Source organism: Dipodomys spectabilis, unplaced genomic scaffold, assembly GCF_019054845.1.
Source record: "Dipodomys spectabilis isolate Male_0828 unplaced genomic scaffold, ASM1905484v1 ptg000234l, whole genome shotgun sequence".
Taxonomy (NCBI): Eukaryota; Metazoa; Chordata; class Mammalia; order Rodentia; family Heteromyidae; genus Dipodomys; species Dipodomys spectabilis.
The window spans coordinates 13,158,010-13,179,609 of record NW_024870911.1 but is presented as its reverse complement, the minus strand read 5'-3'; the positions used below and the strand labels follow the sequence as shown (position 1 = coordinate 13,179,609).

Here is a 21,600-nt window from a genome sequence, read left to right as displayed (position 1 = left end):
GAAATGAACCCTAAGATAGGGATACAAATATCTTTTTCTTTCTTGTTACTGTTTCTAATGTATTTATAATGTACCATGTGATTTTTTTGTATCTTTGTATGTTCCTCCCCATGGTATAACCCGTTTTCACTGTATTTGATGTTGGTGCCCTGCATCTTGTATATACACTTCTCTAATGTGGGGAGAGGAAGGGAAAAAACAAAATGCTTAAATAAGGATACAGGTTGACCCATTTAACAATGAGATGTACAAAACACTATGTTGAAAATGAACTTTACAACCTCGGCAGGGGGTGGAGGTGGGTTGGGGAGGGTGGGGGGGTAATTGTGGAGGTGGGAGGGAAGGGATGGTAGGGGGAAAACAAAGGAAGAGACAACAATGCTCCATAGAAAATGTACTCATTATCTTGCTCATGTAACTGTAACCACTTTATACAACATTTTTATAATAAAAAACATACAAAAAAAAGTGTGTGGGCTGGATGTGGAAGCATGCTATAATGCAAGACACAGGGGTTTAGTCCTGGGAGATGCAAGTGCCTGGTCTGTTTCTGGGGCTTGGGGTGTGAGGACTGCATATGACAGAAGGTAGGAGGTTGGCAATGAAGGCTAAGGGGCATCACCTTGACTCTGGAAATAAGTCACTGAAGGCCTATATAAGTAGGAAGTGGTACAGCGCCCCCGCCCCATGTTTGTGGCCTTGGGAAGTGACTGGATGGGTACCAGTGAAGTGGCAATCCATGTACAGAGCCCGGATGAGGCTCTAGTATAGGAGAAGCAGCTGGCTACTGAAAGGAATTGCTGACAAATAAGGGTGAGGGAAGGGGAGAGAAAGGATGTTGGCAAATTACCCTAGGGTGTTTGGTTTAAGCACTTAGTGACACCTTAGAACAAAACTGGGAACACAGGAGAAAGGGAGCCATTTCAAAAAAAGAAAATCCCTTCAGTTCTCCAAATTTTAAGTATGCATTTTGCAAGACATCTTATTTATTTATACTTAATCTTGTTCCAGAGAGGATTTAAAGGGAGATTACATAAATGCACAAAAGATAAGATTTAAAATAGATAGCTGTGGAAAGTAAAGCAAAAAAGATCAGAGGAAGCTAGGAAATTAAGTTAATGCAAAAAACATGTGCATGTTTGTTAGATGTGGGTCACAAATGCTTCCTAACAGGCAACACACCCAGGATCAGTTACCACAGGGCACAGAATGGAAAAATAACCATCACCTTGCCCTCAAACCTTGGCCCCTCCCTGCAGTGCACACAGGGAGGGGTCCTCTGCGGCACTTTAAAAGGAGCAGGCTGTGTGATAAAGTGAACAGGTATCTCCTCAGCACCCTTCAGTGAAAACCGTGAATGCTCTACAGAGTTCTCTTCCCAGACTTCTCCAATGGAGGAGGTTATGACATGGATTTAGGAACTCCTAAATCCTCCCAAATACTGTCTCTTTCAACATAATCTTCCAGAATCACCCAAGGTAACAAGTTCACAGTTGCTCTGCCCAGCAAATACCTGGAAAGTAGTTACTCTCTGTGTCATACCATAGCCTGGCGAAGCTGGCTTCAGGAAGTAGGAGAGTGGAATGATGAAATCTCAGGGAAGTTGAAGTCTAACCATGACATAAGGCTCCAGCAAAGCCCCTGATATTATGCAAAGGAGATAATGACAGAAGAGGTCAGAGGTCACTAAGGCAGGAAGTGATGGGGTCTGAGGTATGGGAGAAGCCAGTTTGGACTTCATAAATGTTGTAAAACCAAGGATGAAAGTGGTTGATGAAGGTACTTGAATGGTTCGGGGACTGGAGGTGGAGAAGCTAGCTTGCACTGCAGGGGTGAGGTGAGATGATCAATGCAGGAGGCAGGAGATGAGAGTGACAATCTGAAAGGATCAAAGAGATGAGTTCAAGCAGAGTTGTGTAGCTTTACAGAAACTGCTTTGAAACCTTCTGAATGATAGCATTTTAGTAAAGTAGTAGCAGCTGCTATCACACATAAATCCCCAAAACCTCAGGTGCTCTGGCCCACTTGTGCTAGTACAGCTGGGGCCATCTGAGCTTGTCAGACAGACTCTGCTTCTGGGAGGAGGATGCTCTGTTTAGTAGATTCCTAGGATTGTTGTGATAATTGCCAAAAATTTGGTTGCCTCAAACCACAGACATCTATCCACTCTGTCAGAGTTCTCTGAAAGCCAGAAGTCAGAAAAGTCAAAGTGTCAGCAAGCTCATGGACCTCTGGAAGTTCTGGGAAAGCATTCTTCTTTTTCTCTTGCATATTCCAGTGTTGCTGGCATTCCCTGGTGATCCTTAAATTGTGTCACTTTAATCTCAATCTCTTCCTCCATATTTACTTGGTTATCTTCTCTGTGTCTCTTTGTCTCAACAGGGCCTTGCTACTCAGTCACTGGGTTTGGGTATACCCTTAGTCCAGTAATGGCTTTATTTTATCTTATGTCACAAAGACTCTGATTTCCAAATAAGGTACAGTTCACAGATACTGGGGATTGCAACATGATCATACCATCATAGTGTGTAAGGGGTTTTTGATGGGTCATAGGTTACTTTGGCTCACACTCCCCCCTTGGCTAAAACTTAGCCTCATGGCCATACCCTAAAGGCACACAAAGGCTGGAGAGGAGTCCCTGAGCCTGGGAAAAAGAGGAATCATGGAAACCAGCTAGCAGCTGGCATATAGTATGGCATGTAAGGTTGCGAAAGAAATCCATATGTCTGGGAAGTGGAAGGAACAGAATGAAACCCATTATAAGAGGAGGCTCTACTTCCCTCATAACAGGGTCTCCTAGGTATAATAAGAAACCCATTAGTGTGGCTTTTCTCTAACTAATTCCAAGAACTGCTGGGCATTTGAATGTGGTGAGCCTGACACAGTCAGATTCTGTTGGAGGGAGAATTTTGGGTGTGAAGGGCATCAGCTAGAAGAAGACAGCAGCAAGGGCAAGTTTGAGTTAAGACAGGGAACTCTGGACATGTTTGTAGGTTTAGGGGGAAAAGCCAGGGGGAAGGAAGCAGATGAAGTAATACGAGGTAGAGATGATTAGTAGAGACTGATTTTAGACAAGACAGGACCAAGATCAGTAGTGCAAGAAGTAAGTATAGCCCTCAAGCTAAGTACAAATTCTATGAAATACTAGTGATACAGAAAATGAGAGCTGGGGTTTGTCTGTCTTTTCCCTCCCCGCCCTCCCCTCTTCTCCTTTTCTTCCTTTCTTTGTTCTGGGGTTTGAACTCAGGGCCTTTAGCTTGCTAGAGCAATCACTCTATCATTTGAGCACACCCTCAGATCTTTTTGATTTATTTTTCATACAGGATTTTGCTTTTGCCAGGAGCCAGCTTTGGGCCATGATCCCTCTATCACTACCTCCAGAGTAGCTGGGATTGGAGGCATGTACCATCACACCTGGCCCTGTTACTTAATCTCATTGAGAACTTATTTATTTTGCAAAACTCATTGCTCATTTTCAGGCACCCAGGTATACACATTACACAGAGATATATTAGGAAAACGATGAGAGTGGCTTTTCTCTAATGTCTTCTGTCTCACTTCAAATGTCTCTGCTGGACATCTGTAGTATGGTAAGCCTGAAAGTTCTTGTAGAAATGTCAGCTCAACCAGAAGACTACCTGCTGGCAGTAGAGCAAAACAGTAATTAACACCTGCACAAGTAATTATATCCCTGTTGCTGATAGCACAGTAGCTCTGGAGAAAGGCAGTATCTAGCACTTCGGGGTGTAGCATCCTTACCTGCTGGAGTTTCCCATCATCAGAGCACAGCTTTGGGTGTAGGAGGCTGTCTGAGACTTGTGGGATGTTTGGGAAAGGTAAGGCACACCGCTGCAGCTTTTCTAGCAGAATCATGATGGCTATGAGTACAAAAGTGGATGGAGACAGTGTCCTGTATGTGAGCAATTGGTCCATGAGCAGAGGGAAGCAGGAAACAATTGCTAAGTCAAGCAAAACTTATAACTTTTCCTGGTAAAAACAGTGCTCCTAATTGAAATAATTAAGGATCCTTTCTAAAGAGGATTGTAAGATAGTTTTTACAATTCCATAGAAAACACCAAGAGACTACTGATGACTACTAGTGACAATTATTATGATTATTACAGTAAAACCGTCATTGAGCATTTACTACATAGCCAGAAATTGTGGTTAGCATTTTATACAGTTTGAATTATTTGATCTTTTCACTACACCTATACTAGAAAAACTTCCTGTTATTCTAATTTTGATGATAGGAAAGATATAAAAAGGTTGGGTACTCTGTGGAAGGTCTCACAGCACAAGTCAGGACCTGAGGATAGCTTGCTCGTGTCCAGAATCTTTGATACTAACTACAGTCTAACCTTCTCCACACTGTCAGTGCTCTTACATTATAGGCCTTGTCTGTAAGATTTGATTTAAGGGGCTGGGAAGGTGGCTCAGTGGTAGAGTGCTTGCCTTGCATGCCAGAGGCCCTGGGTTCGATTCCTCAGCACCACATAAGCAAAAAGAAAAAAGTCGGAAGTGGCACTGTGGCTCAAGTGCTAGAGCACTAGCCTTGACCTGAAGAGCTGAGGGACAGTGCCTAGGCCCGGAGTTCAGGCCCCACGACCTGCCCCCCCCACCAAAAAAAAAAAAAAGATTTGATTTAAATAAAGGGTCTGAGCTGAAGATGGTGGCTCATGACTGTAATCCTAATGCCAGTACTTAAGAGGTTGAGGTAGGAGATGCTCAAGTTTGAAGCTAGCCTGGGATAAACAGCAAGATCTTGTCTCACAAATGAATTAATGAATAATTAACAAATTAAGAGTCTGGAAAGTACACAGATATTTTTCAGTCTATTTCTTAATTACACTGAGAACTGGAATAGTCTTTAACTGAACTGAAGTAGTCTTTAAAATATCATGATATTCAAGAGCTCAGAATCACAAAGAACATGACGGACTGAGGGAATGAGAGAGAAAAAAGGAAGAGAAGAAAAAAGAAAGGGAAGGAGGGAGAAAGGATGGAATGAAGGAAGAAAAGAAAGTTAAGAAGGAAACACTGACACAGAAAAGCAGAAAAAAGAGAAGCGGAAGCAAGCAGAGAGATGAACTGGTATGAAAATTGCCTGAAACCAATCTTTGCAGGCAAGCCTGCTGAGCTCTGGACAGGGAGAGTCCCCACACGGTAGCCAGTGATGCCATGGGAGAGAAATGCAAGGGTTCAAGTGCTGGGCGGTGAAGCACAGTGCAGTGCAGAGGGTCTGGTAGGATCTGGGACCAGCTGCACAGCTGTGGGCTTCTGTGCAGCTGAGCTCCCAAAGAAGCAATCACCTTGCTGTCTTTCTCTACCTCCTTCCCTCTCTCTCTCTCTCTCTCTCTCTCTCTCTCTCCCTCTTTCTCCCTCCCTCCATTTCTTTCTGTCCATCTCTCTCTTTCCACCTCCCCCCGCCCCCTGCCTTTAAAACACAGCTAAGCCTTGCAAGGAAAAGAAAAAGAAAAAATAGAAAAGTTCATTGTGTGCTTGTTAAATGCCTGAGTTTGGAGCCTTTTAAAAGGACTTTGCTGGAAAAGGACTTTTTGTGTTACTTAGAGACAAACATTGCTTGCCAAAAAAAATAAAATAAAATAAAATTCACAAGACTAGAGCTGGAAAGGATACTACAGGTTACCCAGTGTGCCAAATCATCATTGTAACCTATCTGGACACATGCACATATATACACACATCTCCTGTAATGTGCTGACCTGAATTCAGCATATGCTGGCCAGATCCAATCTGGTAAGACTATAACTCTGGGGTCCTGCACCAGTATTTGGCAGCAATACTGGCTAAAATGAGTTATATTCCACACTGGAGTTCTGAAGCAGCTGAGAATGCAATCTGAGAAGTTCATAACACACAGTTTTTATATCAGCCCAAACTCATGCAGCCCTTTCATTTCAAGCCTATTTACACTGAAATGCAAAATTTATTCCATGTTTCATAGTTCGTTATGAACTACGGCACATGAAAGTGGCAAACTTTACTATTTGTAGCAGTAGCAATTGAAGCAGCAATATACTGATAATCACAATTAATAATTGCAATTTATTGAGTGCTTTCTATACAGCAGCAAGGTGCCTGCATAAACATGTCAAATGAACCCAGTTAGCAAGTAATCTTTCCATGAATCATATGTTGTTTTTTTAAAAAAAATATTATGGAGTCTCTCCCATACTAAAATGCAAGCTCTATAAGAGCAAAGGTTTTTGTCTTCGTTATTAAACCTCTAGAACAGTGCCTGGTACACAGTAGGCAAATACATCTCGGATTGGATTAGCTCATTAACTCACATGTGCCCATACTGCCCCTCCTACCACTCCTTTAACTTCGTCCATTTCTTTCAGCTTCTCAACTGTAAAAGGCCCATTCCTGTTTGAAGGTCTATATTTCATCTGTCAGAAGGGCTTTCCCCAGAAACCTGCTTGGTTGGTTCCTCACTTGGTTCAGACATCCATTTAATAGCTGCTGGGATCCATTTTCCCCCTTCCCTCCCTCTCTCATCTAAAACTGGAATCCACACCTGACCGTGAAGTCTCTCATCTTATATTTCTCTGTAGACTCAACACCATGCAACATACCCAGCAGTTTATTTGTGTGCCTTACTTATTATCATTCCATTCTTCTCTGTAAGGGTAGTGGTTTTATTCATGGCTGTGATTCCTGTGCCTATGACAGTATGTAGCATGAGGCAGGTATGTATTTGGTGGAATGAGCTACGTGTCACACTCTTAAGCCTCACAGCATCCCTGAAGAGTAGAAACTAGCTCTTACCACAAGTATGAATCCAGGTGTTTTCTACAGGGACAAGGGCCAGCTTTTCCAGACTCTGGCAGATGACTTATAACAGCCATATGAATATTTGTTGAATCCTGCTCCTACCATGATATTTTACTCTTCCTCTTTCTGGATCTTCATATTGAAGCTCCTCACAAATACATAAAGAATTGCACACATTTATCACAGATAAACTTTAGATGGGTTGAATCACATTTACAAATTATCCATTCCTTGTAGCTATTTAAAAAGTCTACTAAAGATGACAGCAGGAAGAGGAAATAAAGGTGAGCACTGATGGCTCACCCGTTATCTTAGTTACTCAGGAAGCCAGCCCAGACAAGAAAGTCTGCCAGACTCTTATTGCAGTTAAGCTTCACTTAGGTTTGGCCTCTTAGGCACTGAGGTCTTTTTGAGTTTTGTTAGTTAATCTTATTTGGTTTCACATCATTTGCAAATCAGATTATTTGGCCCAGGAGTCTTTGTCTTGGTGTGAACCAGAGTAAGCCTTTGGGTCCTTCACTATTGTCTCTTCTGACTCTAATCTGCTGTTCTATCCACCCTTGCAGCCAGGAACAGAAGAGGTCACTAACCTGACCACAATAACCTCACATCAGCATTAAATGCAAATACTTCACTTCTACAAACTCTATGAGACTTTTCAACCTTGCCTCCCAGTGGGCTAGGAGAAAAGGGAAGGCATTAAAATCATAGATTGGTTGAGAGGAGAAACTAGGAACATAACATTGTGTTCTCAGGAGCCCAACCACAAGACAGTACAGTCTACTGAAAGGCATGTCTAGCTTACTCCAGATAAAGGACTCTTGGCGCAGTGTAGGGTTGCACTGGGTATCAGAACCACACAGTAGTAAGTGGAGGTTTGAGCTAGGAGCTGGATCATGTAAGAATTCTCACCTAGCCGGGCGCTGGTGGCTCACGCCTGTAATCCTAGCGCTACTCAGGAGGCTGAGATCTGAGGATCGCGGTTCAAAGCCAGCCCGGGCAGGAGAGACCGTGAGACTCTTATCTCCAATAAACCACCAGAAAACCGGAAGTGGCGCTGTAGCTCAAGTGGTAGAGCGCTCGCCTTGAGCTGAAGAGCTGAGGGACAGCGCCCAGGCCCAGAGTTCAAGCCCCACGACCGACAAAAAAAAAAAAAAAAAAAAGAATTCTCACCTGACTTCCACTTTCGAGATGAACAGGATCCATGTTCTAGAAAGCAGCCTGGTAAAAAGGGATCCATGGCCACAGGACTGAAATGTAGGCAGGTCCGTTCACCCCATGAGGTAGAAGGGAAGAGGAACCATGGGCAAGCCACTTCCTTGCATGTCTTGTCTTGCTGCAACATCAAGTCCAAGACTGGTGGTGTTGCCCCAATCTGATGCTTCAGCCCTCAAGCCAGGAAGAGTCATCCTTTCTAAACCCAAAGGACACACTGGCTCCTTCCTAGCTTTCTCAGATGCCCAGGGATAGACTTTAGAGCAGGGATTCTAAACCTTGAGGATGTATCCAGTCATCAGGAGGACAACACAGACTGCCATCTTCCCGTCTTGGGTTTCTGCTTTAAGAGGTCTGGGACAGAGACACGGAATTTGCTTTTTTACACAAGTCCTCAGGTACTGCTGTTAGTTTGGGGATCACAGGCAGAATACCCCGGGGGGAATGGTATAACCCCTGTTTTCACTGTATTTGACGTCGGTGCCCTGCATCTTGCATATACATTTTTCTAATTTGGGGGGAGCGGGGAGGGAAATAACAAAATACTGAAACAAGAATACAGGTTGACCTATTGTAACAATGAGATGTACAAGACATTATGTTGAAAACGAACTTTACAACTTGGTGGGGGGAGGGGGGAGTAGGGGAAAAACACAGGAGGAGGTAACAATGCTTGATAGGAAACGTACTCATTACTCATGTAACTGTAACCCCTCTGTATACTATTTTTTTTTACAATAAAAAAAAAACAGAAAAATACCAGGGATGTGGGGTGGGGGTGGGGGTGGCATGGAGGAAATTCCATGGAGGGAATCTGATGCCGTCTGTGTGGATAGATGGTGGATGGTTTGTCAGGAAAAGCACTGTTTTGCATTATCCCTTGGTCTCTATGTCTCTACAAGTATTTGTGATTTTTTTTTTTTTTTGCTAATCTTTTCTACAGAGTTTGGGCATAGCTAAGGGATTATGTAAAAAATACACTGAACAATACAGATTAGGAGTATACAGAAAGATTCAGGAACAGAAATTCAACTTCTCAGAGTGGAGAATGGTGGTTCATCTTGGTTCCTTTGTGTGCTGATTTTCAGATCCATGTCAAAGAAAGTGAGCGGTGTTGTGAATCTAGTGCAGTCAATGGAAGAAGATCAAATATACTTCTGAACTCAGAGAAAGGCTCCTGTTAAAGAGGCAGTTCACTGGCAGGTATGGGTAGACGAACCATTTATAAGCAATAAATGAGGAGCTTCAGGAGGGTTCTGTCCTAGCCATTGGTGATATCTACCAACATAAAAAGGAATGAACGGTTCTTTCCATTCCCTGGGGGTGGCGGCAGTTACATAATGTTTCATTATCTTTCTACCAGGGAAGAGGAGAAGCCTGAGAGAGAAGACACCACAGATGTGTAATTGGTTTTGAATTTAGAAATGTAAGTCTTGTTTAATATCTAACTCCTATCCTCAAGAAAATTCAGACTTGCCATAGGAATTCACCTCTGATCTAATACAGAAAGCTTTAACAGAAATGGGATAATTGTGAAAAACTAAAAATGAGCTAAAGAGAAGTGAAAGAACATTATCCTGGCTGAACTCACAGTCTTCATGTATACAATGCATGGATGCTTGCTCACTCTTGTTGTACAGAACTAATTAATGAACACATCTGACCTCTGGGTCTTTCCCAGGATTTCAAGCATGTGAAGAGAACATTGTATTCATGGCAATAACCATTTATACCATAGACACTTGGAAACCCAAAGAGGTTTATATTACTATCTACTGACGATCACCAATATGACAACAGAGCATTTAAAATGGACGCAAAACTCTGGGACCCTCAGAAGAACAGGCAGCCCCGACTTTGGGAAAACATCTCATTCTTTATTATAAATGAATGAGCTGGGTCACTCAAAGTTTCATTGCTAGATGATTGCTAAATAATATATATATATATATATATATATAACATTTTATATACTATATGTATAATATATGTGTGTGAATATATATATATTCTAAATTTTATATCTATCCACAATACATTTGAGGTATTGATTATAAAGTATGTCATTATTTTACATACAAATAAACAGGAAGGAAAAATGTGAGTCAGAAATTCTTGGTTTAGAGATGTTCCAATAAGAGAAGCAGCCATCCCTACTCATGTTGGCATGGATGGGAGATCTCAAGGTTCTGAGCAGAGGACAATGGCTTTGACTCTCAGTCCTAGCCCTATAGCATCCCTACTCCTTAGTAACTGGGGAGCTTGGACAAACCATTTCATCTTGCTATGCCTCTGTATATTTTTCGTAAATTCCATTTACCTGATATTATCAATAATGCCTATTTCTCATAATTTCACTGGATTAAAAGTGATTCATTATATTATCTAGTATGTGCCTGGCACTTATCTGCTATCACCATTGCTATAATTCTGGAAATACTGGAATTAAGAATTTAACAAATCTCGGCACCATTTATGTTAGGTTTTTAAAGAGATAGCCGGGTAAGAACAGTACCATGCACGTGGTATTCAGGTAAGGGGTAGGTTTATTCATTGTTCCAGCTGGCACCAGGCCATTTGGGTCCTCCACGTGATGGGGAAAGGCCTGGGAAAGAGAGAGAGCTGGGAAAGAGAGAGAAAAGACCTAGAAAAGAGAGAAAAGAGCTAGAAAAGAGAGTATCTGGGAAAGAACTGGGAAAAAGCAAGCTAGGAAAGAGAAGAGAGCTGGGAAAGAGAAGAGAAGGAAAGAGCTGAGAAAGAGCTAGAAAAGAGCAGAGAGAAGAATTTAACAAATCTCAAATGGCTTTCCTTTAATCTGAATGAGTTCACCTAGTCTCAGTTGCCAAACCTTAAGACATTGTTTAAAGTGGTAATGGCTTTGCTTCCCCAAGTGCCTTAACTTTTGAGAAATAACATGAAATAAAATGAAATCATCTTCTAAAATGGAGTCAAAGCACCTTCCTAAACTGAAGAACCACAGAGCCCTAAGGAGCTGATGAGTCAAACACCATGGTGATCATTTGCATATTGCTTTGCATGGCATTTGACACTACTGGTTCATTTTTGCTTAAAGTGAAATTCTGCCCACCATCTGGTTCTTTGCTAGTCCCCTTAGATCCCTAGGTGTGGAGTTGGCTGGAGTTGCTGGGAAGAAAAAAAAGCAAGTGGGGAGTCTCATGTAGTTACTGCACGTGTCTCAGTGGCAAGGGGAGCTCAGCTGAGAAGGAAGGAAAGTTTGTCCTCAGTGGGCCAGACCACAGCGAATCAGTCATCCAGGCTGCAGACCACCTCACAGAGGATGGTCACTGACTCATGGACTGCTAAGCCCCAAATAGCACCATTTCATTGCTAGATGATTGCTAAATTTTATATATATATGTATATATATATATAAAACATCTAAATTATATATATATATATATATGTATGTATATACGATATCACAGGAGATCGTATCTCCTGAGAGCAACCCCTCAGTTCACAAATGTAAGTTAGATGAATGTAGTTTATGACCACTGGCAGCTTCCCAATCAAACCAGGGTAAAGCTTCCCTTTTCCTGAGTGTGAATAATTATGGGTTAAGGAACAAACAACAAAAAGATTTATAGTAACTATCAAAAATGTTAAAATTTAGCTGGACGTGTGTGGCTCACATCTGTAATCCTAGCTACTCAGGATGCTGAGATCTGGATCGTGGTTCAAAGCCAACTAGGACAGAAAAGTCCATGAGATTCTTATCTCTAATAATTTACAAAACAAAAACAAAAACCAGAAATGGAGCTGTGGCTCAAGTTAGAGCACTAGCCTTGAGCACAAAATCTCAGGGATAACACCCAGGCCCCAAGTTCAAGCTCCAGGACTGGAACAAAAAAGGGTTAATATTTCCTTCGTTCGTTCGTTCCTTTTTTTTTTTTTCTTGTTGGTTGTGGGGCTTGAACTCTGGGCCAGGGTACTGCCCCTGAGCTTTTCAGCTCAAGGCTGGCACTCTACCACTTGAGCTACAGCACCACTTCCGGTTTTCTGGTGGTTCATTGGAGATAAAAGTCTTATGGACTTTCATTGTCCAGGCTGGCTTTGAACCTCAATCCTCAGATCTCAGCCTCCTAAGTAGCTAGGATTACAGGCTAAGGTTAAGATTTAAAGTAAAATAAGGCAGCTAATATCTAGTAATATAAAAAAAGAAAAATTAACACGTAATTAATCAGGGCACTGTTGCCAGAATCTTCTGTCAGCCTTATCATTTGGATTCCTGACTTCTTGTACGTAAATGATAATGAACCTACATTTATATAGATATTAACAGGTTAATTTAGTTGTTCTTTCTTGGGAATAACTGGATACTTTCTAAAATTCAAATACCAATAATATACTGTTAGTATATAGATTAGGCAATGATCCTATAAGATGTAGATACTGAATATCTTGTTTATAAAAGAGTTGAAAATAGTGACTAATGACTAATGAGCCTGTGAACAGCACATATAAATAACAATTCCTATTATTCTTAGGATTCTACATAAATTATTTGAATAGTAAACCCCACCAACTGGTTATAAAATTCACAATTCATGTCTGGATACTGAGTATTTATATCTAGATATTCAAATTACATTTGAATACTATGTATAAGGTTTTAGAAGCACATTTTTTTATCAAAGGATAATTTTCATTTTGTGCTTTACAACTATATCAAAAATACTGGTTAGGCTATTAAAATTACTAGAAATAAATCTAATACATCATACTTTAATGACTTCAGTTAAATTAAAATTTCAAAAATGGACCCTAAGAAATATCAGCCATAAAGATCAACCTCTATAGCACCATTTTATTTTCCAAAATGTCACTCCCATATAATAGTCTTTTTAATTTTATTTTTATTTAATTTTATTTTTTGGTGCTGGTTCTGGGGTTGGAACTCAGGACCTAGACACGGTTCTTAAGCTTTTTGGTTCAAGACTAGGGCTCTATCACTTGGGCTACAGCTCTACTTCTAGCACTTTGGTGGTCAATTAGAGATAGGAGACTCACAGACATTACTGTCCAGGCTTGCCTTGAACTGCAATCCTCCAAACTCAGCCTTCTGAATAGCTAGGATTATACGCTTGAGCCCCCAGTGCCCAGATCTACGATAATCTTTAGAATGATAGAACTTTTAGACGTTCTCTAGTCCAATACTATCATCTTTGGATGCAAGGAAAATTAAGGTCTGGTCTGGAAATTGGCACCCAAAGAAATCAAGTGGCAAGAGTCCACAAGGAGACCGACAAGCTTTCTGCACAGGGCACTGGAGCTTTTGGGATGAGAACTCTGGCTGGGCAGGTGGCTCTGTTAAGGAGCTTGATGGAGCTTTGTAGGAGTAAAAAAAAATTTTTTTTAAATGAGGAAAAGGAATGAGGAGGACTTGAGCCTTGATAAAGGATAATTTAACATAAAAATGCTGCAGGCACGGAAGTGGAGTTAAGTTCTGGGCTTGAGGTCATCTGGTGAGAGGTGCTTCCCCTGGGTGGCCTATGCTTAGGAAGGAAGCGCACAGTCACCTCCCCCATATAACTAGGTAAGCAAACTCACTCTAGGGCAGGGAACTAGTCAGAGGCCAGAGGTGAGCACGGCAGGTGAGTCATCATCAGTCAGAGTCATTAGCTGTTTGTCTGTCTCGAAACAAACTTGTGATCTAGAACTGAACAAGAGGCAAGGGTCTGGTCCAGCTGTGTATGTTTAAAAGCTCCAGATTCTTGTCTAGAAGCTAAGGCAGGTTGGGGAGGAAAGACAATGAAGCAGACATGCTGGTTACTTTCTATAGGCCCCATTTGGGAGAGCAGTCTTGGCTAACCTCCACGAAGGGTGAGAAGAAACAAGGCAGAGCATTTCCTCCATTCTTCCCATAGCCCCTGCCCAGTGGCTCCTCACTAGTGGCTCCCTTGTGCTAGCCTTGGTCCCTGCAGACCCAGAGACTAGCTCCTTCCTGGGGCCTCCACTCTTCTGGCAGTTTACATGTACTTCTTCATTCACTGCCAACACATCTGAGTTGAAGTCCATCTTATGCCAGACCCTGACTCAACACTGAGGAATATAATAAGCGCAGCATCTTAGATACATTTTCCTTTACTGAGCAACTTTTACACTGAGACCTGAGATACTTTGCATATAAAACTGAAATTTGACACACATTTAAAAAAATAATAAGTGGATCTTGGAGGAAAAAAATTAATCTTCAAACTCCCAAAGCTGCCTTTGCAGTGTACTGTGCTCTGTTCTCTAGAGCCCTCAGTAGGAAAGATTGGGAATGGACGCTTTACTAGGAGGGAAGACGAAACTTCTGCAGGCTATATCTCTTTGTAAATGGAAAGAAAGTTAGGGTAAATCTCTTGATTGCTTCAAGGGGGCCAGTCTTTCAGAGGAACCAATCAATTGAGCTGGTGCCAGGGAAGGGCACTGAGGAGGGAGGTTTACCAGTATTACAGCCCTCACTGGATGTGCCCTGTTTGACCTTGTACCCTATAGTTTGACCTTGTACCCTATAGTTTTGTTTCTCTCAGAATAGTTTGTGTTTAGGAAAAGGTCCCACCATACAGACAACCTTTTTACTACCAACGTACATAATACATATTAGAACACTTTTCCATAAAGTCTGTAATTTAAAAATTTCCCATACCATTAGTGATGAAGCATCATTTATTTAAAATAAAATTAAATTAATATCAGCTTATCTTATTCCCTAGCAATGTTGGATATAAGGTTTCATTGGGTTCTCTAGACCAAAGTTCCCTTTTAGTTGAACCCCAGAAGAGACTGCAGCCTCTAAGGATACTTTCATAAAAAGAGGAATTCCTGGGTCCCTGGGAGAGGACAGCGCAAAGTCACTGTGGGAAGTACAGAGAGCTAGGGAGTCCTGCCAGTCTCCCTGCAAACACTCATTTCATTGGAGCCCCTACCCTGCCCCACTACTCTCCCGTATTCTGCCTCTACTAAGCATTCGTGGAAAACAGACTCTGAAGCCAAAAAATACATTTGAGTATTACTGATTTAGAGACTAATTTCAAGTATACACATGAGCTGCTACTATGAACAAGTAAAAGACTGCCTTTATCTTTTAATACCAACTTGATTATTTTTAAATGCGTTTTTATTAGATATAGAAGGCCTATGTGTTTCAATATCTAACCCCAAGCAGAATGATTTTATTTACAGTGATATAATTTTTAAAGGCAAGATAAATATTATCCGAAGACATGAGGAATTAGTAACGACCAGACCACCAATTTGCTTACCTGCTGTCTCCAGCATTTGCCACATAGAGCTTCCCCAAAAGACACACCACAATGAGGGCGGTGCAGCCACCAGAGATATTATATGAATTCCTCTCTCGTTCTATTTGTAGATCCTGGAGAAGAAGAGAAAATAAGTGCTGAGTTGTGTAGGAACTTGTATTAACGGCTTTCTCACCTCTCAATATGAGTCTGGATATATTTCCATGAGGGACAAGGAAATCCTTGTACTTTCTTTCCTACCACCTAATGAGCATTTCCAGAGACAACCTGGTACAGAACTGCGAGGTGATAGACCATTTGTAAACAGACAGGAATAAAAGCATAGCAAACAGAACCAACAGACAAAATGCAGAAGAATGAAATGTCAAACATTTTCAATAATCATAGCTTATGGAATGTTTAGTCTGTATGGACTGTCGGAGCTGCCATGTAGAACACTATTAAATAGAGAAGCTAAAAGTGCCACGTATTGGAATATGATCAATGTTTTTAGCTCCAAAGTCTCTAATAAACAGTTCCTTTTTTGGCTAAATAGAAGAGATGATTTGAAGAACTGTCTGCTATTCAACAACACAGGTAGGAGTCAAACATGTATTTATCTCTGACCTGACTTTTCTGCTTCCTAAAGCTACTGGTTCACAATGATGACATACTCCTAAAGATAACCAACATCCATGTAGTCCTTTCCCTACACTGGACAGTGTGCTAAGCATTCTGAGTTCAGAATCTCATGATAGCCTCAGGATACCATTAATAATTTCATTGCGCAGTTACACAGAAATGGGTACGCTGCCCTAGCTAGAGCTTGGATTCCAAAGTGGTTCTTGCTCCTTTAAACTCTAACTATTAGGGTATCTTCAAGAAAATTACAAGCCAATCAATACTTTCATAGACAGTTATACAAATCAAGGCAGATGCCTTGGCAAAAACCCTGTGTTAGTGATGGAACCAAGGGTCCTGTGTCTTCAGGAAAATACCAGTAGAATGGAGAAAAACATTGACTGTCAAGCTAAAACTTATCTACTACTGTTGGGGCAGAGGAATAGAAAACGAGGGTTGCGTAAAATTTACAAGAGGAAAAATGGCACTGTGGCTGTTCTCAAGATGTTGCTTGTTGATTGAATTCCTGAGTATTTTTCTAAGTCTTAAAACCTCCCCGAGTTAGAACTGAGCCACTTCTGCCAGCCTCCTCATGTCACAAAGGGAGAGAATTCAGCTCTGCATTTTACTAGCAAGTGCTATGCTCCTAGGGCCAGAGATGGTGATATAAAGATAGACACATCACCAACTGAAAACTCTGAACAAAAGAATTTAAGATGAGGGACAGGCTGGGACAGCAGACTGGTTAAGGAGTAAGTAGATAAAATATACAGAAACAGCCCAGAAGAGAAACCACATGCTAGAATGAACTGAATAAGGGGACAGAGAACTGAGGAGAAAAAGCATAGAGCAAGGATGTGTGTGGGTTATGATAGTCTAAAGGTGAGGAAGAAAATATCCCAATAAAGGAAAGGAGGGCAGCATCAAAAGTTGCAGAGGGGCTGAGACATGAGGATGACGTTCACAGCACTACACTAAATACTGAACATTTATGAGAACTTGGTATGAACTGTCTTTCTTAGACAATGGTTGTGAGCATGGAAGTAGATAAACACGGAGCCAGGGCTTAGCAGACCAGATGAATACTTCTCATAGCCTGGAAGCATCCCAATTGAGAGCAATTCTAAACATCTACACTGGGTCAGGTAAATGGCAGTTTAATAAATGTCTGTTAAATAGACAAATGAAGAAATGACAAAATATTCAGATTTTGGAATTATCTCCCCAGCATCTAACCTGTGCTTTATCATGAGGAACAGATTCTGTAATTCACAAATGAAAAACTGACCAGGCAAGCTCACAGAGATATTAAGCATCAGCCCTTACTTCAGTTAAGCGCAATCAATGGCAAAAATGAATTGTAATCAGACACTACGCAAGGAAGGCCAAAGGCTGAGGGTAAAGGCTAGGAAGAGCAAGAATTCTCTCAAGAAAATAAAAGAGAAGAAAGAAAATATCTAGGTATCAGAATTTTTTTGCTTCACTTCCAAAATATGTAAACGGGACTAATAAATCTTTTGTAGGTACATTTATCATTTTTTTCATTTAAATGACTCCTAAAAAGTTGACAATACATGTACATTTCATAAATATTCAATACAGAGGCTGGGAAGGTGGCTCAGTGGTAGAGCGCTTGCCTTGCATGCATGAGGCCCTAGGTTCGATTCCTTAGCACCACATAAGCAAAAAGAAAAAAGCTGGAAGTGGCGCTGTGGCTTAAGTGGTAGAGCACTAGCCTTGAGCTGAAGAGTTAAGGAACAGTGCCCAGGCCCAGACCCCAGGACTGACCAAAAAAAAAAAAAAAAAAGTTCCTTGAGTATCCAATTGCTTCTATGTTGTATATAGACTAGAACGTGAATGTTTGACAGACTTAAGCAAATGATAGGCACAAACCAATGGGGGATTGGCACAATCCAATGGGGTTAATTTCCACAGTACATAGTCTAAAAAGAGTTGACATGGAAGAGTTTCTTAGGCATTCAGATAGGCAAGTTTATTCTGCATCACAGGTGGGCACGAGGAGGGTGTTCTTATCAGGGCTACTAACACAAGAATGTCTGATTTTAAAATTATTTAATCCTTAGGGGAGAGGGAAAAAAGGCATAGTATTCAACACCAAGATTTTGCTAAGGCATTTCATATTTCCTTTGGAAGTTAGGGGAACATTCCAGTCAGTTTATTGTTAATCCCTTATTATATTACATTACTGGTGTGCCTTAATACAATGTTTTGCTTTTTTTAAATACTTGATTTCATTCTTTTCTTTCCTCTTTTTCTACACTTCAACTACATTCCCTTTGTAGCTTTCTTCAAATAAGGAAGGAATGCTAAATTTGGCAGCACTTTCTCAGAGTGGACTAAAGTCTTAACTACATTTTTATTCAAGAAACTGCTTATCTGTGCATGCTCGCAGAGGCCCATTTCCACATCTGTGTGGAAATATGCACATGAAAATTCACACACGTTCATTACACGTGTGCTCTGAGATCGCGGTGACAAGGATTTGAAAGATGTGTTTCTGCAGACTCTACGTCCCTAAAGAATTCACTGGCATTAAAACATACTCTTCCACTTCTTCTAAAACTGTGTGTAACTAGAACAGATTCTAAAAATAATTGCTTCCCTTCCCTCCTCCTTAAAAGCCAAAATAGCACATTTAGTTTTTTCTACATACACCACCTACTCCTCTTTAAAAGATGTTTAGAAAAAAATCTCAGTACTGAAAGGAACATTAAAGGACCATCTGGGTGGTTCTTTTACTATCAGATTAAACGTGATAAATGAAGTCAATAAAGACACACTTACCATTGAATTAACTGCCTTTTCCCTTCAAACCCTCAATCTCTCAAATGAGCTTAAGCTTTTTACACTCTATGTAAAAATAAAAGTATGTGACTATTTTTTAAAGCCTTTAAATTTAGAGCAATTTTTTTTTTCTGAAATCAGTGAGTACAACTATAAGAAAAAACTGTCTACTGCTTTGGGCTAAGCAATAGCTTGTGGAATATTTCCATTTTAACTGTCAATGAATTCCAACACAAAGTCTAGAATAATTTACTAGTGAAGCATATCAAGATACTATTAACCTTTTCAAGTATGGTCTAAAGATCATTAAATGACTCATAAGATTCCTTTCACAAGATAATTGATCTATCTATTCAATCAAGTGCTCTAAAGATGTTGAAAGGTAACTTTCTACTTGCTAGGACTAAGGAATTCTGTTTGGCAGGACTAAGGTATTATGCATTAAGGTATTGTGTGCTGTAACTGTTTAGGTATGAAATTTAAGCTAGGTTTACCTCTATGTCACAAAACAGACTTGGGATTTTATTTTCCTCCTTTTTATTTCAAGGAATGGGAACAGAAAAGAGATGTATGTGATTGAAAAGAGACTGATTCAAGACTGATTCAACAGGAAAGAATTATATTTTACCCACAATGGTTGTAATTTGGTTTGAAAGTCTCACTAATGATGCAATTTCAGGATCAGGTTTTGTTTCCTACCAATTTCAGACTGAAAAAAAAAAAAAAGCAGTATGTGTCAGCAAGAGTGTTGGTTAGTTTCAGTAGGTCCTGGCAGCATCCCCTAGTTGGTTCAACCATGGTTCTGAGAACACTGCTAATAGTGTCAGTCACAAATAATAAGATTCTGCATGGTTTTAGTATCCAGGTCTCATCCTGGTCTATTCTGAGAACAAGGCCATCAGCCAGCCAGGCTAGGAGGGTGGAAGGTTGTTGGGGTGGGAGAGTATTGACAAACACTGCCACCTGCTGGCTACTACGGAAATACAGCTTCATCCTTTCTGAAGGAACTTTGGTTCTAACAGAAACAAAGACAAATCAAAACTCACACTTAAAGATAGATGTCTGTCCTCCAGATGTGGTGGTTCATGCTTATAATCCTATCACTCAGGAGAATGAACTAGGGGGACTTCAAATTACAGGCCAGCCTGGGATAGGGAGACCTTGTCTCAAAAAAAAGTACAAGTTCTTGACTTATTGATATGCTAATTTTTAGTACATGCTAAGATTTATAAACTAGAATAAGCTTTGCCTTTGCTGTGCCCCTTTCCTGACCCCTTGGTCACATTTCTACTATTTTTTCTCTTTCTTTTCTTTCTTTTTTCCTTTCTTTCTTCCTCTCTCCTCTCCTTTTTCTTTTTCTTTCCTTCCTTCCTCTCCCTCCCTTCCTTCTTTCCTTCCTTCCTTCCTCCTCCCTCCCTCCCATCCCTTTCTTCCTTTCCTTCATTCCTTCCTTCATTCCTTCGTTCCTTCCTTTCTTTCATCAGCAGAACCAAGCTGCCTGGTACTTACTGGAAGATGTATGGTAGTTTCACAAATAACTAAACCTCTAATACATTCTTCATTACGACAGGGAATATGACAGGATCCTTGTGGCTATGTCCAGAACACAAAGCCTGTATATATGTTATAGACTAAAAGGCCAATTGCTGCTGATTTGGATCGGATTCCTAACAGGACAAAGGCAACTACCCCAGCAATGGAATTGGCTACCTCTATGAGTCAGAAATCTTTCTATCCAACCATTCTTTTTGGAGGGTGGAGAAATAGTGAGTTTGAAACTGAGACTTAGAAGACATTTTTCATCTATTTATCAATCATCCGGGGCCAAGACACCAACCTAAATGGAACAAGCAACAAAGCTTAGCTGCTTAAACCAAGCATGTTACAAAGCATTACTGGGAAGTAAATTTACAAAGCATATTGGGAAGTAAATTTAAAGTTAAAAAAAAATGAAGAAGTGTAAGAGATCGTCTAATGAAATCTGGGAGACAAGATTTAGAACAACATATCTAGATCTATAGTCCAGCTCTGCCATTGTCTACCTGTGATTCTAAACAAGTTATTTAACTTCCCATATTGTTGCTTTTGCTTTCGGATCAGATTTACCTTTGGCAGTGCCTGACAAAGTATGAGTTAATAAGTCATAGATATTATTATCAACACATGCCAACCATTGGCTCTAGGATGCTTAAGATCATAAGAGTGGCCCATACATGAACTTGCTCTTTCAAAATAATTTGAGCAATGCTCTTTCAAAATAATATTGTTTATTGAAATTGTGTTCCTTTAGAGCCATGATTTTAGAGCCATGATCCTTTTCCATGCTGGATACAGGAGGAATTGGGTACATAGTCTTCTCACTAGGAAAGAAGATCCAAGATGACACTCAACAATGGCACATACTTACTGTGTGCCCTTGACAGCACACACACAGTAAGTATTAAAGGCCACTGGTCAGAGGTCACCTTTCCCACAAGCCCCACACTGTGCCAGGCAACCCAAGTGTCAAAGATGAAAGCAATGTTTCCAAAGGAACTGCAGCATTTGATAAAACTGCTACCACCTCCCCTTGTTCAAAGCATGCTTTTCTCTTTGTCCATTAAATCTTTACTTTCTGAATAGTATCTACTGAAATATCAACTGCTTATTCTGTCTTGATAGATTATTTTTTTGGATTGGCAACTGTTTTCCAAAAATATTTGAAAAATGACCTGCCTGTGGTTGAAAAACAACAACAACAACAACAAAACCCTAAGGTTCCTTGTTAAGTACTTTTCTCAATGAGGTTTTCATTTGGAGTACAAACTGCCCACCTTGTTATAGACTAAAAGGCTAATTGCTGCTGATTTGGATTTGATTCCTAACAGGACAAAGGCAACTACCCCAGCAATGGAATTCGCTACCTCTA

The 21,600-nt window shown here is 40.6% G+C and overlaps 1 protein-coding gene across 1 annotated transcript in view; it reads right to left on the bottom strand.

Annotated features, from left to right (window-relative positions):
* Nucleotides 1-21,600, bottom strand: part of Ppm1h (protein phosphatase, Mg2+/Mn2+ dependent 1H) — a 197,692-nt gene that overhangs the window by 85,301 nt on the left and 90,791 nt on the right. The window contains exon 4 of the mRNA XM_042698853.1: nucleotides 15,288-15,400. Within this exon, the coding sequence (XP_042554787.1) occupies nucleotides 15,288-15,400 (113 nt within the window). The remainder of the gene's footprint in view (nucleotides 1-15,287; nucleotides 15,401-21,600) is intronic.